This window comes from Serpula lacrymans, assembly GCF_000218685.1.
Source record: "Serpula lacrymans var. lacrymans S7.9 unplaced genomic scaffold SERLAscaffold_6, whole genome shotgun sequence".
Classification (NCBI taxonomy): Eukaryota; Fungi; Basidiomycota; class Agaricomycetes; order Boletales; family Serpulaceae; genus Serpula; species Serpula lacrymans.
The window spans coordinates 1,090,366-1,103,747 of NW_006763295.1; the positions used below are offsets into that span (position 1 = coordinate 1,090,366).

At 46.2% G+C, this 13,382-nt stretch overlaps 5 protein-coding genes across 5 annotated transcripts; 3 read left to right on the top strand and 2 right to left on the bottom strand.

Annotated features, from left to right (window-relative positions):
* Positions 1-66: 66 nt before the first annotated feature.
* Positions 67-1,481, top strand: SERLADRAFT_437193 (uncharacterized protein; the record flags this gene model as incomplete). The annotated part of the gene is made up of 4 exons (XM_007317510.1): positions 67-341; positions 394-599; positions 651-733; positions 783-1,481. 4 exons carry the CDS (start codon positions 67-69, stop codon positions 1,479-1,481), a joined length of 1,263 nt encoding a protein of 420 aa, XP_007317572.1.
* Positions 1,482-1,512: 31 nt separating this feature from the next.
* On the bottom strand, positions 1,513-2,958 carry SERLADRAFT_465621 (uncharacterized protein; the record flags this gene model as incomplete). The annotated part of the gene is made up of 5 exons (XM_007317511.1): positions 1,513-1,851; positions 1,908-2,330; positions 2,384-2,555; positions 2,609-2,636; positions 2,693-2,958. The coding sequence occupies 5 exons, from the start codon at positions 2,900-2,902 to the stop codon at positions 1,716-1,718; spliced, it is 969 nt and encodes a 322-aa protein (XP_007317573.1).
* A 1,343-nt stretch (positions 2,959-4,301) lies between these two features.
* Positions 4,302-4,482, bottom strand: SERLADRAFT_387399 (uncharacterized protein; the record flags this gene model as incomplete). The annotated part of the gene is made up of 2 exons (XM_007317512.1): positions 4,302-4,367; positions 4,399-4,482. 2 exons carry the CDS (start codon positions 4,480-4,482, stop codon positions 4,302-4,304), a joined length of 150 nt encoding a protein of 49 aa, XP_007317574.1.
* A 1,357-nt stretch (positions 4,483-5,839) lies between these two features.
* SERLADRAFT_355708 (uncharacterized protein) lies at positions 5,840-9,629 on the top strand (the record flags this gene model as incomplete). The annotated part of the gene is made up of 11 exons (XM_007317513.1): positions 5,840-6,203; positions 6,260-6,778; positions 6,807-6,891; positions 6,945-7,176; positions 7,236-7,370; positions 7,424-7,591; positions 7,648-7,761; positions 7,831-8,088; positions 8,149-8,268; positions 8,327-8,529; positions 8,586-9,629. The coding sequence occupies 11 exons, from the start codon at positions 5,939-5,941 to the stop codon at positions 8,905-8,907; spliced, it is 2,421 nt and encodes an 806-aa protein (XP_007317575.1).
* A 1,416-nt stretch (positions 9,630-11,045) lies between these two features.
* SERLADRAFT_465639 (uncharacterized protein) lies at positions 11,046-12,995 on the top strand (the record flags this gene model as incomplete). The annotated part of the gene is made up of 6 exons (XM_007317514.1): positions 11,046-11,102; positions 11,160-11,688; positions 11,742-11,789; positions 11,841-11,938; positions 11,993-12,107; positions 12,176-12,995. 5 exons carry the CDS (start codon positions 11,182-11,184, stop codon positions 12,614-12,616), a joined length of 1,209 nt encoding a protein of 402 aa, XP_007317576.1.
* Positions 12,996-13,382: the final 387 nt, after the last annotated feature.

Below are 13,382 nucleotides of genomic sequence, written 5' to 3' on the forward strand. Positions count from 1 at the left end.
TAATTTGAACGTTCGCGCGGTCACGAGGGTTGCTGTAGCGCAAAGCAGGCATAACAAACGAAAGTAATGTTTAGTCCGTTGGGATCCTTTTCCCTGAACGACTTTTCGGTCAAACCTGTCTTACAATCGCCAGAAAACTCTTCAGCTGCCTTAAATGCAACTACGACACAAATTTCAAGCGCAACCGCGCGTCAGATGCCTGTTGCTGGTCCATCTACCAGCACGCACTTGGGTCCCAACGTTTTGGACCGCTCAGGGGGTGGAGGAGCAGTAGAGGCCGTCAAAAACAAGAGAACAAGGACAGAGGAGGAGATTCAGATAATGAAGGATACAGCAGGGCGGTGCGAACTGGTTTGATACTACCTGCAAGCTTTTTACTCACTACTATTCAAGGTTTGCGACATGCCTGGAAGCAGATCATATTTCAGTTTTGTATCCAGACGTGGATTCACCCTTTGTTGACGCTGCCGACGTAGTCGACAGATTGCTACCGTATCACATCTTGCAGCAGCCCAAGGATGATCTGGTTGCCATCTTAAGGAATGGGAAGAGAAAGGGGAAAGAGAAAGCTACTAGTGATCTGCGTGATAGGATTACAGGTATTGTGCTTTTGATTTGTCTATATTTCGATTTGCTATAATCATTTTCAGAAACTAGACTGTCATTAGACTTCCTCAAACGACGGCAGGCTTTGGAAAGTCGATTCAAGCGTGTGAAGCTCAAGTCTGGGAAGGTCAGTTTTACGAGACTGTATAAAAATCATGGTTCTGATTTCTGTGTAGCGTACATCTCCACACGACCAAGCATATATACTTGCGCAAGCAGTTTTAGAGGCAGATCGAGCAGAGACGACGTCTATCAGCAGTGAGTTGCGAAACGCACGGGCAGAACTGGACAAGATCCAACGCGAGAAACGAATGGCTACGATGCCGCCCCCTCGACCATCTTACTTCCCACAAACTTCTCAGACTCAGTACTACCGGACTTATCCATATGCATACACTCAGCCATATGGTGGGGCCCAAACCGCTACTACTTCATTCTCCACGTCCACCTTCTCCACGTCCCTTTCCTCTCCTTCTACGTACACTCCATCTTCGACAAGTGCCATTCCTGTACAACTACCAGTCGCTTCTCTTTCGGCCCTCAATGCTCTTGGCATTGTGCCAGTCCCTGCCACATCTCTCCCCGCTTCTGATCAACCACAACCGCCAGCAGTACTCAGAGGCTCCACTTCTAACGGCACTATGCTTAGCCTGGAGATCAATGTCTCTCTGCTCCAGTCAGCTCAGATGAGCGGTTTGGCCATGCTACTGAATTCATTGATGTCAAGGGGAGTGGGCGCAAATGCAGCTACCAATTCTGTGTTTCCATTGCGACAAGCAATGAATGTTTCGCATCCTACAGTAAACCCACAGTCCGAGTCTAGCAATAGCACAGTACATACGGCACCATCCGCCAAAGAACCTAGCACATCTTGATGTACTTCCTTTCAATAGACCAAACGATAATGTGCATTCAGTTAGAAGTCTACCGCGGCACTAAAGCCATATTTATTCAAGTAGCAGTGAATATATTACAGCTACCATAAGATCCAAAAAAATTACTGTACAATTTTATCACTATGTATATGTACACTTATAACGCGAGTTGCTGCTGAAATTCATGTCAGAGCCCATGCATGTTGAACTAAAACACTCAGTATTAACATGCTTCTACGCGAATGCACCACTAAGGCTACCCAACATCGTCAGCCACCACGCGCGATACAAGGCAGCCCATCCTTCTTCATCAATGATCCTCTTAGCGCAGTCTAAGAGACCGATATATGGATCCCTTTCGTTCCTCAATCTGATGTGATAGTAAGTGACTGCTAGCAATTACTCAGATAAAGCGGATGGACAAACCCAATGACGTCCTCCTCTACACCAGCGTATTCGGCGCCCTCCTCTGCATCGCCTTCTTCCTCCTGCGCCACAGAATTGAATTCGGGCGCAGCGTGGTTACGTTGAATCGCCAAGCGGGTGGTGATTACTTCTAGTGGTGTCAAGACGAAGGTGCTGAGAAGCGCGATGGCGGAGAAAATGCCTAGCTTGACATAAGAAATGTCATTCGCCGTTGGGAATCCACTTTCAGAGAGCTGAGGTAGGAGTAACTTGCGGACAGATCGCAGGCCGAGGACTACATATGCAATGTGACACACTTGCGCAGCTAGGAGACCAGGAGTCAAGTAAAGAAGCCATGGTCGACGGCGCTCTGTGGGTGTCAAAAGGAGACGCAAGGAATAAATGGGTTGTAAGAAAGGGAGCTTGTGTGGAGTTGTGATTGCTCTGGGAGTAGAGTTAAGCTGTTGGACTCACATGAAAAAGATGATATGACTGACCTGTCCGTGACGATAACTTGAGGGAGGGATATTAACATTGAAAATAGGCTGTAGGACAATGTTCCTAGTACTCCAACTGAAGGCACATTGTAGGCTCCGTGACGAAGATTACTATCACTCAAGAAAACCAACAAAAACACCATTATAAAAAGGGTCGACAGAAGTGTCGGCACTACCATAAGATATGAATTGGGGTGTGTGAGTGTGAACAACATGACGACGTACTCAGTCCTTTATACAGTCCTGACCATCCCTGTTAGAAAATAAACCCTTAGCTTCGGCCATATCAAACTTGGATGAAGCACTGACTTCAATTCTGTACACTCTTTTGAGCATACCGAAGAAGGACGATATGACAGGGCCTGTGTGTGGTTGCACACCACCCTCGGAGTCTAGTTGGAGACCCTTCGGGTTATAGTGGGCTCTGAAACGAACCAAGGCTCCAGACAAGGGAACCAGTATCGCTAAGGAGAAACCAACATATGCCAATAGGCTGAGGGATTCGATGATTCCAAGCATTGTGGATATCTGAGATAGCTCGCTCTGAGAAGAGTTTGTAAGAGGAAAAGCTGTTCAAATCGACTCGTAAGTACCGCAGTACTGCAGTGCCGTGCTAACCCTATGTCAGGGTTACGGTTTATCTTTGTGCCTGCTCAACTAGCGCCACATCACCCTTGTCAGCCCTTTTCCCTTGACTATGACCTGCCCAGCTGCGGATGCGCGAAATAGTACGGACAGATATTGTATCTGCACAGGAAGATGCTAGTCCACAACGACTATACCTTTTCCAGAATTTAACATCACCATATGTCGATAGGAAACATGTTTCATGGCTTCGCGATTTAGAAAACATCCTTTATACTTTGAGCTCGATGACTATCGAGAGCTAGTAGTCTATCAACACGACTGCGGGCGTTATCTTTGTTATGAAATGGTAAGCGTTACTTTCTGGCTGTACTTTTTTATCCACATTGTCAGGGTAACTAATAATCCTATCCAGCAGATTAGACTGAACTTTCGAATGAATGTTCTTCCTTTCCGTGTCATTGCTTTCCTCTTCTGGCCCCAGTATGCGATGGGCATCATGTATACTCGTAGATTCGCTTTCATTTGCATTTTATTTCACTTGCATATTTTAGGCCACCATGCAAGTCGCCAAGTTACTGATTCTGACCATTCTCAGCCAAGTGGCTTCAAGTCTCGTAATGTGAGGCTGATCAAGCGGATCATATAGCATAGAAGGTAAGTCAACTTTTCAAAAAGTGCAACATTAAATGATCGTGTTTCTGTGCTTACCATGGCCGCTGATCAGTGCGCATATGTCAAGTCGCAAATGTGGCTCAATGATCCAATGCAAATATGATCGCATGCCAAAACGAGCACTCAATTTGGCAAGCTGATTTTAAGGATGTCTTGTAAAGAGACGATTTAACTCTTGGACAAATGCTCTTTATCGTATTTTTGTTATAACGGCCATGATTCTCTTCCGGCGTATCACCGGCTCCGGACCTACAGCAACATCTACGAATTTCTTCTCAGCCAGTTGATCTGGACGCATTCTACGCCACTTCTGTCATTTTCCTGATCTTGGGTTATAGCGTACCCCGCTTAATGCGAATTGCTTACTGCTTGTCCTAGACTGTTCTTCAAATAGCAATAGGCTGATTATCAAGGTAAGTGGCATTGAAGTATTTCTGCTTAGCTAACCTAACTGATCTTGATATAAACATTCAAGGTCTTGGTCTGGTCTGGCTTATTTTTTCACCGCTGGTCTGCTCGGTTTAGGAATATCATAAAGTCTTATCCAATACGCATGTTGGCGGCGATGACGTTTCCTTGCCATGATTGCATCGGTGTGTTTTCTCGTCAGCATCAGAATAAAAGTCTTGTTGACTTACCTGGTGTTGGACAGGGTTTGTTAATAAGCTTCGAGTGCATCGATGCTTCGTCTTGCCTTGTGCACTCCTGTGTTATTTGATCTATGCTTACCACCTTCTCGGTACGGAGGAGACCACATCTGAGCATTTCGCATGCGTGCTCCCCCTGAGCTGTAGTTCAACTGCAGCTATCCTGTCCCTTGCAAGCTTATCGCTGAACATGCTGGATGAAAGGTAGGTTAGCAGGCACTTTGGGTAACGTTGGGCGGTGATGTGTTCGCTGAACTGGTGTCCGACCATCGAGGAATGTCACGAGACAATGGTATGATTTCCCCAAGCATTCTTGTCTCTATAGACCTGTTCTCTGTCTATCTACTTGGTTCCATACACTGTATCTGCTAGTTTAATCAAATACAGTTTTTTGTGCCACACACACATTGACTCTCCGACGGAGTGAGCGCGGTCGAGTGCTCTTGCCTTCAATTGTCTCCCACCACTCCGCCTTCGAGGCAATTACTGAGGTCCTTCCCGCCTTCTGGTCCATAGAACGTTCACTTTATTTTTTGGCCGTTGATGTCTCTCGACACCGACGCTGCAGCGACTAGAGTTAGTTTTTAATCAGATCTAATTCTTTCTTTGTTTTCTCACACAGAGCTCGTCGTCATCTCGCCAGAGAACGGCTTTAGAACAGCTTAAGTTCAGCAAATTGAAGAAATCACGCCCAAACCATGTAGACACTTCTCCCTCTCCTAGCATTGCAAATGGGGCCCTGCCAGTGCTCAATGCACCCCCATTACAGTCCAGAGATGCAACTGTTACATCCCGCTATTTTCCTTCCACTCCTTCGTCTAACGGTACCGTCCTTGTCCCTAGCTCAAGCCCACTTGCTGCAGATACAGGTTATCAGTCCCATCAACCTCAATACCAACAAAACGTGTATGACGTGGCCCATATTGCGGGCCCTAGTCAATTCAATCCATGGAGGCAGTCGTCACAAAGTCTCAGGGTTGACCCCTTGTCAGCACCCAGTGGATTTGTCAATCAGAATGGCACCGCCCACGCGTCATTTTCGCGTCCTTGGAGTGGAGATGTTCGACGGATATCAGATACAGAGTACAATGAGTTGGGGGATGAAGGGCCGCCTCGCAAACGGCTCAACCGTGGTCCTGCTGAACCCAGCCCCTTCAGCATACCCGACTCCCCGGATGTTTTGCGCCCCGGTCAGAGGCGCAGAGCACTCAACAACAGCATAGGAGGGCTTTCTACCTCGTCAGATGAATCCATGATGGATACTAAGTCTACGCCGGATGGGTCTTCCAAGCCTCGTATCATGCGGGGCCGTCGTCCGGGCTCCCAAGAGCCTCCTAGTTCTGAAGCCCCTCATTCTGAAGTCGAAGATCCCAAGTTCATTCGGTTCAAAGTTACCATGCCACAGCATAATCCTTCTCATGTTCGTGCGGCCTGGGTCCAAACGAGCGGAGATGTGAAAAAAGCTACCGCACTACTCTCTGACCCTACCTGGAATCCAAACCCCAGTCCAATCATGAACCCGCACCCACCCTTAGCCCCTTCGGACATTACTGGAAGAGTCGTAGAGGTCGATGAAGCAACGAAAGCTCATCGTGCTGCTCTCCGGGAGAAAGGCAAGAAGTCGTCTATATATGCTAATCGTACGGTTATGGATCCTGCCCCAAGCACTCCCGCAGAGTCTAAGCATTCTGTACTCCCACCTTCGCCCCTCACACCACTCACACCTGCTGTCGCGCCATCGCGCCGCAAGCGAGTGAAAAAGATGGTAATAGACTCCGAATCAGAAGCCAACCCCACTGACAGTGAAGAGGAGTCGGGGAGTCTCCCAAAGCGAGCTAAGGAGACGTCTCACGAATCCAGAGTACTGGAGTACTTCAATAATGCTAGCCCCGGAGCTTTGCAAGAGCTCACCGGTATCCTCTTGTCTACCCTTAGTGTCGATTTTGCCACTGACACCACATGCATACAGGCTGCACATCCGAACAGGCTGGTGCGATCATTGGACTGAGACCCTTCCGTTCAGTGGACGACCTGAAGACCAAGCTAGCTCAAGGAAAGAAGAAAGCCGGACCAGCTGGCATAAGCCCTAGGTTGTTCGAAGATTGCAAGACAACATTCGAAGGTTATGGTGCTGTGGACGATATCTTAGAGGACTGTGAGCGAATTGGTGCTAACCTCCGCACGGCCATTGCGACTTGGACTACGAGTGGAAGTACAGGGAAGGGCAAAGATAAAGCTGACCCCACTAAGATTGCTTCTCCTGTCGAAGAGGCGGATGACGGTGCCCTTAGTCTACGATCGTTACGCCCAGTGAAAGTTTCCGCCCAGAAAGATTTTCTGGTCACTCAGCCATCGTTACTCGCTGATGGTGTGACGCTCAAGGAATATCAGCTATTGGGAGTTAATTGGTTATACCTTCTCTATCGTAAACAACTTAGTTGCATCCTAGCTGATGAGATGGGCATGTTCATCCGGTTTTTGTTTATAAGTTTTTTTTGCTTAAATTTACCTACTAGGACTCGGCAAGACGATTCAAGTGATCAGTTTCCTGGCGTATCTGAAGGAGCGTGGTGCTGTGGGGCCCCACCTCATTATCGTACCGTGAGTCCATCAACTTTGACCTGACCATTGCTCAAAGTAGATGCTCATCACAGTTCTTCTACTCTGGAGAATTGGTGTCGAGAGTTTGCACGATTTGCCCCATCAATATCGGTGCAGACCTATTATGCGGGCAAAGAGGATAGACCTATGCTACGTCAGACGCTACTAGACACCCAACGAAGCAGTAACAAGAACGGAAGTGGATGGGAAGTCCTTATCACGACTTATAATCTTGCCCAGGGGGACGACCGTGATCGGAAATTCTTCCGAAAAGTACAATGGGATGTGAGTTTATAGCAAGCTCCTGACGATAACAATTTTTTTTCATCTTTCGCGTTTTCCAGAGTTGTATATTTGACGAGGGTCACGTCCTTAAAAACTTTCAGTCTCAGCGCTATCAAGCTCTTCTGAAATTTGAGTCGAGATGGCGTTTATTGTTGACTGGAACTCCCTTACAAAACAATCTTCAAGAGTTGGTGGTATGTGTAAATGTTTGAAAGGATAGCACTGCTTAATGTCTTCCTTATTCTAGTCATTGATGAACTTCATTCTTCCTTCCCATTTTGCCGATGCACTGGACTCTTTGCGTGCGATCTTCAAAGTCAAGGGTGACTCCAAAGTCACTCTGCTATCACAAGCACGTATATCCAGAGCAAAAAAGATGATGACTCCATTTGTCCTGCGGCGTCGGAAAGACCAGGTAAAGTGTACTTGTGGTTCGTTTGGTATGTGTCGCTCATTATTGGTATTACTTAGGTCCTGCAAGATCTTCCGTCAAAAACTGAACGCATTGAATGGTGCGATATGACTGTTCTGCAAAAATCCATCTACAACGATGCTCTTCAACGGTCTCGCAAGACTATCTTTGACGTGGAAACGAGCACCCCAGAACCTTTAGAACCGCCAGCGGGTTCTGCAAGAGGGAAGCCACCCAAGAAGAAAGCCAAGAGTAATCCACGGCCCAAAGACAAGATGTATCTCGAGAATAGCTCAAACGTCCTAATGGACCTGCGAAAGGCAGCATCTCACCCTATGCTTTTCAGGACACGCTTCACAGATCAAATTTTGACTGCCATGAGTAAGCATTTGCTGAAGGAGGCAGATTTTAAGAGACGAGGTGCCATTTTTGAATACGTCAAGGAAGATATGGAAGTCATGACAGATGCTGAGTTGCAACTCTTCGCCGCAGGCTACAAGGTATGCCTATGAACACTTATATGCATTGTTGTAACCATGTTGTAACCACGTTGCTGCCAGTCTACCCGGAAATATCTGCAAGACGAGAAATGCTACCTTGAAGCTGGCAAGATCACCGTACTTTTGAAGTTGCTCGAAGAGTATGACTCGGCAGGTCGGAAGGTTCTCATTTTCTCTCAAGTATGGATTACTCAATTTTCACTCCATGTGATTTCTCGTGCTGATGTACTCTTCGCAGTTCACACAAATCCTAGACATACTCCAAGCAATCCTAAAACAGCAGAAAGTCAAGTACCTTATATTGACGGGTTCGACTGCGGTGGATGTGCGCCAGTCACTCGTCGATGAGTTTACCGAAGACGAATCAATATCTGTGTTCCTATTGTCTACGAAAGCTGGTGGCATGGGTATCAACCTAACTGCGGCTAGCGTGGTCATCATGTATGTGACAATTTTTTAGGAAAAGATCTTGAATTGAATGGTGAATTCTGCTACAGGTTTGACCAGGACTTTAACCCTCACAATGATCGACAGGCCCAGGATCGGGCGTATCGTATCGGCCAGAAGCGGGACGTTGATGTTGTAAAGTTGATCACCCGAGGAACGATCGAGGAAGATATGCTGAAACTGGGAGAAACTAAACTTGCATTGGATGAAGCTGTGGCCGGCGACAGCGACGAAACAGAACAAAAGGGAGAAAGTGCACAGGAGAAGGAGATTAAAACATCGCTGATGAACGTTCTAAGGAAACAGCTCGAACAACAGCAGGATGGGACTCCCGTAGGTGATGGAGCTCGAAAAACATCGGATCCAAGTTGACATCTATATCACAATAATAATGGGACGGGAATTGGCTGTTAATCGCTCTTTAACTTATAGAAATTCGCATTGGTTTTCGTGATTTACCAGCCACTACATATTGATGAATGTTGACTTTAAATTATGTAAAGTGATCAAGAAAACACTGACAGGCCTCGTACTAGGCGGTCTACACTGGCACGGAAGTAATCGTTATCTACACCATGTTCACGAGAATCCATGGTGGCAAGAGGGTTGCGGACAACATATTCTAAGAATGGACCCGTATAAATTTGACGCAAGATGAAACGAAGGGAATCTGTGTTAGGATCGCTGAGCATAACAAATTTATAGCCAGACACCGTCTCATATAGGTGAAGTTTATACGTGGAGGTGCGATAATTGACAAATGATTCGTCCCTGCTTTCTGTATGAGCTCGAGATAGAAAAATCGATGAATAAGATATCACCTTCCAGATAGTTTCCTGATCATGTTTCGCAATGACAGAATTACACCGTAAACCAACTTAGCTTCCTCATCAAAAGATAAGCTCGCCGTGTTAGAATTTTCTGTTGAATTTAACGGTGTTCCAGATGCTTCATCGCTAACAGCAACCACAACTCCAGAATTGGAGGAGAGTGTATTCCGAGGACTACTGAATGCTGATGGATTTATGAAGTTGGAATTGGATGGTTGTGGTGAGACTGCACGGGAGACAGAATCAAGAATCCCTCCTTCTACTGCGGGACGCGGACGCTTTGTACGGTGCCAATCTTGATAGTAGACACATGCACAGTGCCTAAGAAGATTATCATTATTAAATGTATCGCAAACACGAGAGACATACGCACCTGTCATAAATGTACAAGCTGTGTATTGTCATGTGAGTAATGTTCCGATGGAAAACTGCGCAATTCTGTTATTATCGACGATAGAAAGATGTAATGAGTACTAAGTACTATCTGATACCACATACATAACGTAGCACAGCAGCACCTCCAGGCAACTTGACGACTAAGCGACACCTATACTGCGTGGAGGGTGGAAAGTAGTGTTTTCCGCGAATTTGTGTTGGTTACGTTTCATGTGCAGGATGCACAGCCCATGTGGTATTGCAACTTTCTATACAGGAGATTGAGAAAAAAGGTACTTGCGGCGCAGTGTCTTGCGCTGGATCGGGATCAATGTCGCTGCGCAGAAGAGTCCCACGGTCTATGAACCACCCATGCAGTACAACCTGAGGAGAAGTCGATCACAATCTATCGTGTATAAAAATGCAGGATTTTTGCGTGGTGAAGTGTCTTTAATTTCCCCCAGTTCAATCTCTTTTTATTTTTGAATGGCCTATCTTCTGGGCAAACATCTGTACAACAAATGCAAGGGCCGAAAAGACTCGGAGAAACCATCCCCTTCTGGTACTGAAGGTGGACCTTCGTTGACAACATCCCCAAATCTGGATGGCCCAAATAATGTATCACCCACCGGAGGTCCCAATGGATCTGGTGGTTCGAGAGCTGTGTTATGGTTCAAAGTGAAGCTCTTAATTGCCTTGGCCATACCCGTCTTTCTTGAAACCCTGGACTACACCAGTAAGCACTTATTGAATGGAAAGGGAAGCTTACATGAATATTTGTACAGTCGTTGCTACAGCTCAGCCTCAAATAGCAGTCGGTGGCCTCCTTGTCATTATGATGCACCCTTTAACTCTAGTTTTGTTATAGTCCGTATTCAACCGACTGGATCTGCAGAGGTAAATCCTAGTTGGTATACTTTTTCTGCGAAACTCATATTTATTTGAAGCTATATTGGAACATCCTACCTACTTTCCTCTACAGTGTTTTTACCTTTTTTTGCCTCAGTAGCAGATATATTTGGCCGTCACACCGGCATTCAGATTTCTCTATTTTTCTTCCTCATTGGTAGCGCAGTGAGCGCTGGAGCTATCAATATGGCCATGGTACTTGTTGGCAGAGGTATAGCTGGTATTGGTGCGGCTGGTCTCTTGACAGTAAGCGCTATAGGATATCGATTCCCTTTCTACCTTATCGAGTACTCTCAAGATTGTTAGGACTATTTTATCGGACTCAAGTTCTCTGGACGACAACAACTGGCAGGTCTCCATACTGTTTCTACTGTATGCCATAGGTTATGCAGTAGGCCCACTTCTTGGTGGCTTATTGGTAGCTGTGTCATTCCGTTGGGTATTTGCCATTAAGTGAGTGTGAACATGCTGAGATATTGGGATTTTCACATGACTGATGAAGAAATACAGCCTACCCTGTGCCTTGGTTTCAATGGTGCTTTGCTTTTTCTTGCTTCGTGGTAATGTAAAAGTGGGCCAATCCGCGCACAGGCTGCCCACTTTGTCTGTGGAGAAAGAGACGGTTTTACAGAAAATTCTCCGCATCGACTGGGTTGGAACACTGTTCTTTGTGGGTGGGGGAATCCTCATCCTCCTCGCCCTGAATTGGGGATCAACTAATGAGTGGGGATCAGCCAGAGTGATCGTCAGCTGGATTATCGGTGGACTCCTCTTCGTAGCCTGTATTCTGTGGGAGTACATCCTTGAGCATCAAATGTTCAGCATCAACCCCTCTTCTATCAGCGTACTTCGAGCTGATCCTATGCTACCGCTGGAAATTTTCCGTTCGTACGATGTTTCCACGGTTGAATATGGATCATTCATCTCTGGTTTGGTCATGCTTGTGATGTTCTACTTCGTCTCCATCTTCATGACTATTGTAACGGGCCTCTCGCCTGCTAAAGCTGGCGTGCAGTTGGTTTACTTTGCACCCGGCATGGTGAGTTCGAAGTTAGTCTGAAATCTGTTTCTGGATTCAATGATACATCTTAGGGGGGTGGGACTCTCATCTCGATCTTCATGATCAGGCATCTCAGACAAGTACGTATATTCCTATGGAGCTAAAATTTGAATTGACGAAGTTTCTGTCAGCCCAAGTATCCCATCATATTCGGGTCTATCGTTATCACTGTTTCCCTCGGGTTGATCCAGATGGCCATGAATTTTAACAACCAAAATCAAGTCAACGGGTATGTAAACCGATGTCAAGTCACTTCTAGACCTACGCTAATTCATGAGACTAGCTTTATGGTTATGTCTGGCGTTGGTGTAGGCCTTACGGCGGGCTCACTTGCAGTCCATGCTCGGTTCTCGCAGCCAACAAATCGCGTAGCAATTGTGAACGCCTTGACCCTTTTCGTACGTGCTTCTTCGTCACAATCGCCATTGCCCAACCTTAACTATAGTTGATTCCTATGGTACTCTAGTTCCGGTCATTAGGAGGAACCGTCGGACTCGCTCAATGCGCTGCTGTAATGAATGCTAAAGTTACTCGGTACCTCACCGCTCAAATCCGCAGCGGTACACTTTCAGCTTCTGATATTAGTGCCCTAGCCGCCGCTTCTGCCAATGGAGGATTGGATTCATTGCAAAGTCTCGGAGGTCTGCCCACCAATGTTCAAAACGTAGTACGTGACGCTTTCAGAAACGGTGTTCGTTGGAGTTTCATCTCCTTGATTCCTTGGTGTGGGCTCGCTGTTATCTTTACTTTGTTCCTCTCGAATATTAGGGATAGGAAAGGGGAAAATAAACAGGCTGAAACTGGTCAGGCCAAAGAGAAGGTGTCGCATATCGACTCCGGCCAAAATATTAGCAATCACGAACAGGTTCACGGCGAGGAGCAGGTTGCCCCGGTTACGGGCTCCTAACTACTTCTCTCTCTTGATTCAATAAATGGGACTGGGACTAGTTTCATTTATGATTAGTTCATGCTATTTATTTAGTTAGCAGCTCATTGAGTTATTGTTGTTTTCAAGCATCGTATATATCCGCACCATCGTCACATGCCTTATTGTATCGTAGATAGTGTTTAAAAAGGTTGGGCATAGTCCACGAGCTATACTGAGAACAGGGTCCGCATGTCTCTGTAGTACACTTCAAGCCATACTGTACTTCTCATCTTGATACAAAGGAAGATCACCGTACTTGGCCCCTTTATAATCGTTATCCATGTAATCCATCTTGACCTTACCAACCTCAGGAACATCTGTCGGAGGGTTGATATACTGGTATAAATCGTCAATTTAGGTCACAAAGTTCTGTAGTAATCAAGCCTTACCGGAGGAAGATAAGCATCAGGGTGAAAGTAAGAAGGAGGCGGAGCAACGGGGAGGGTGATGATAAGAGTCTACGTAACACCGAGTTAAAATGACTGCCCAAGAATAAGCGAACTATCACCCTTACAACGTTCTCATTGAATACTCCAGGAGTTTTGACCTTCCACGAGGGAATAGCACCATAAGTTGTTGCAAACTTTATGTCCTCTGTTGCCCACCGATTGAGCATGGCTTTCACACGAAGGTAACCCTGTGGGACCATAGAAGATCCAGCAATTGAAAACGAGGCGTATGCATCAGAAACGTACCATTAGTTTCCAAACTGCCATAGGTAAGAAAAATAGAAGTCCTGTGCATA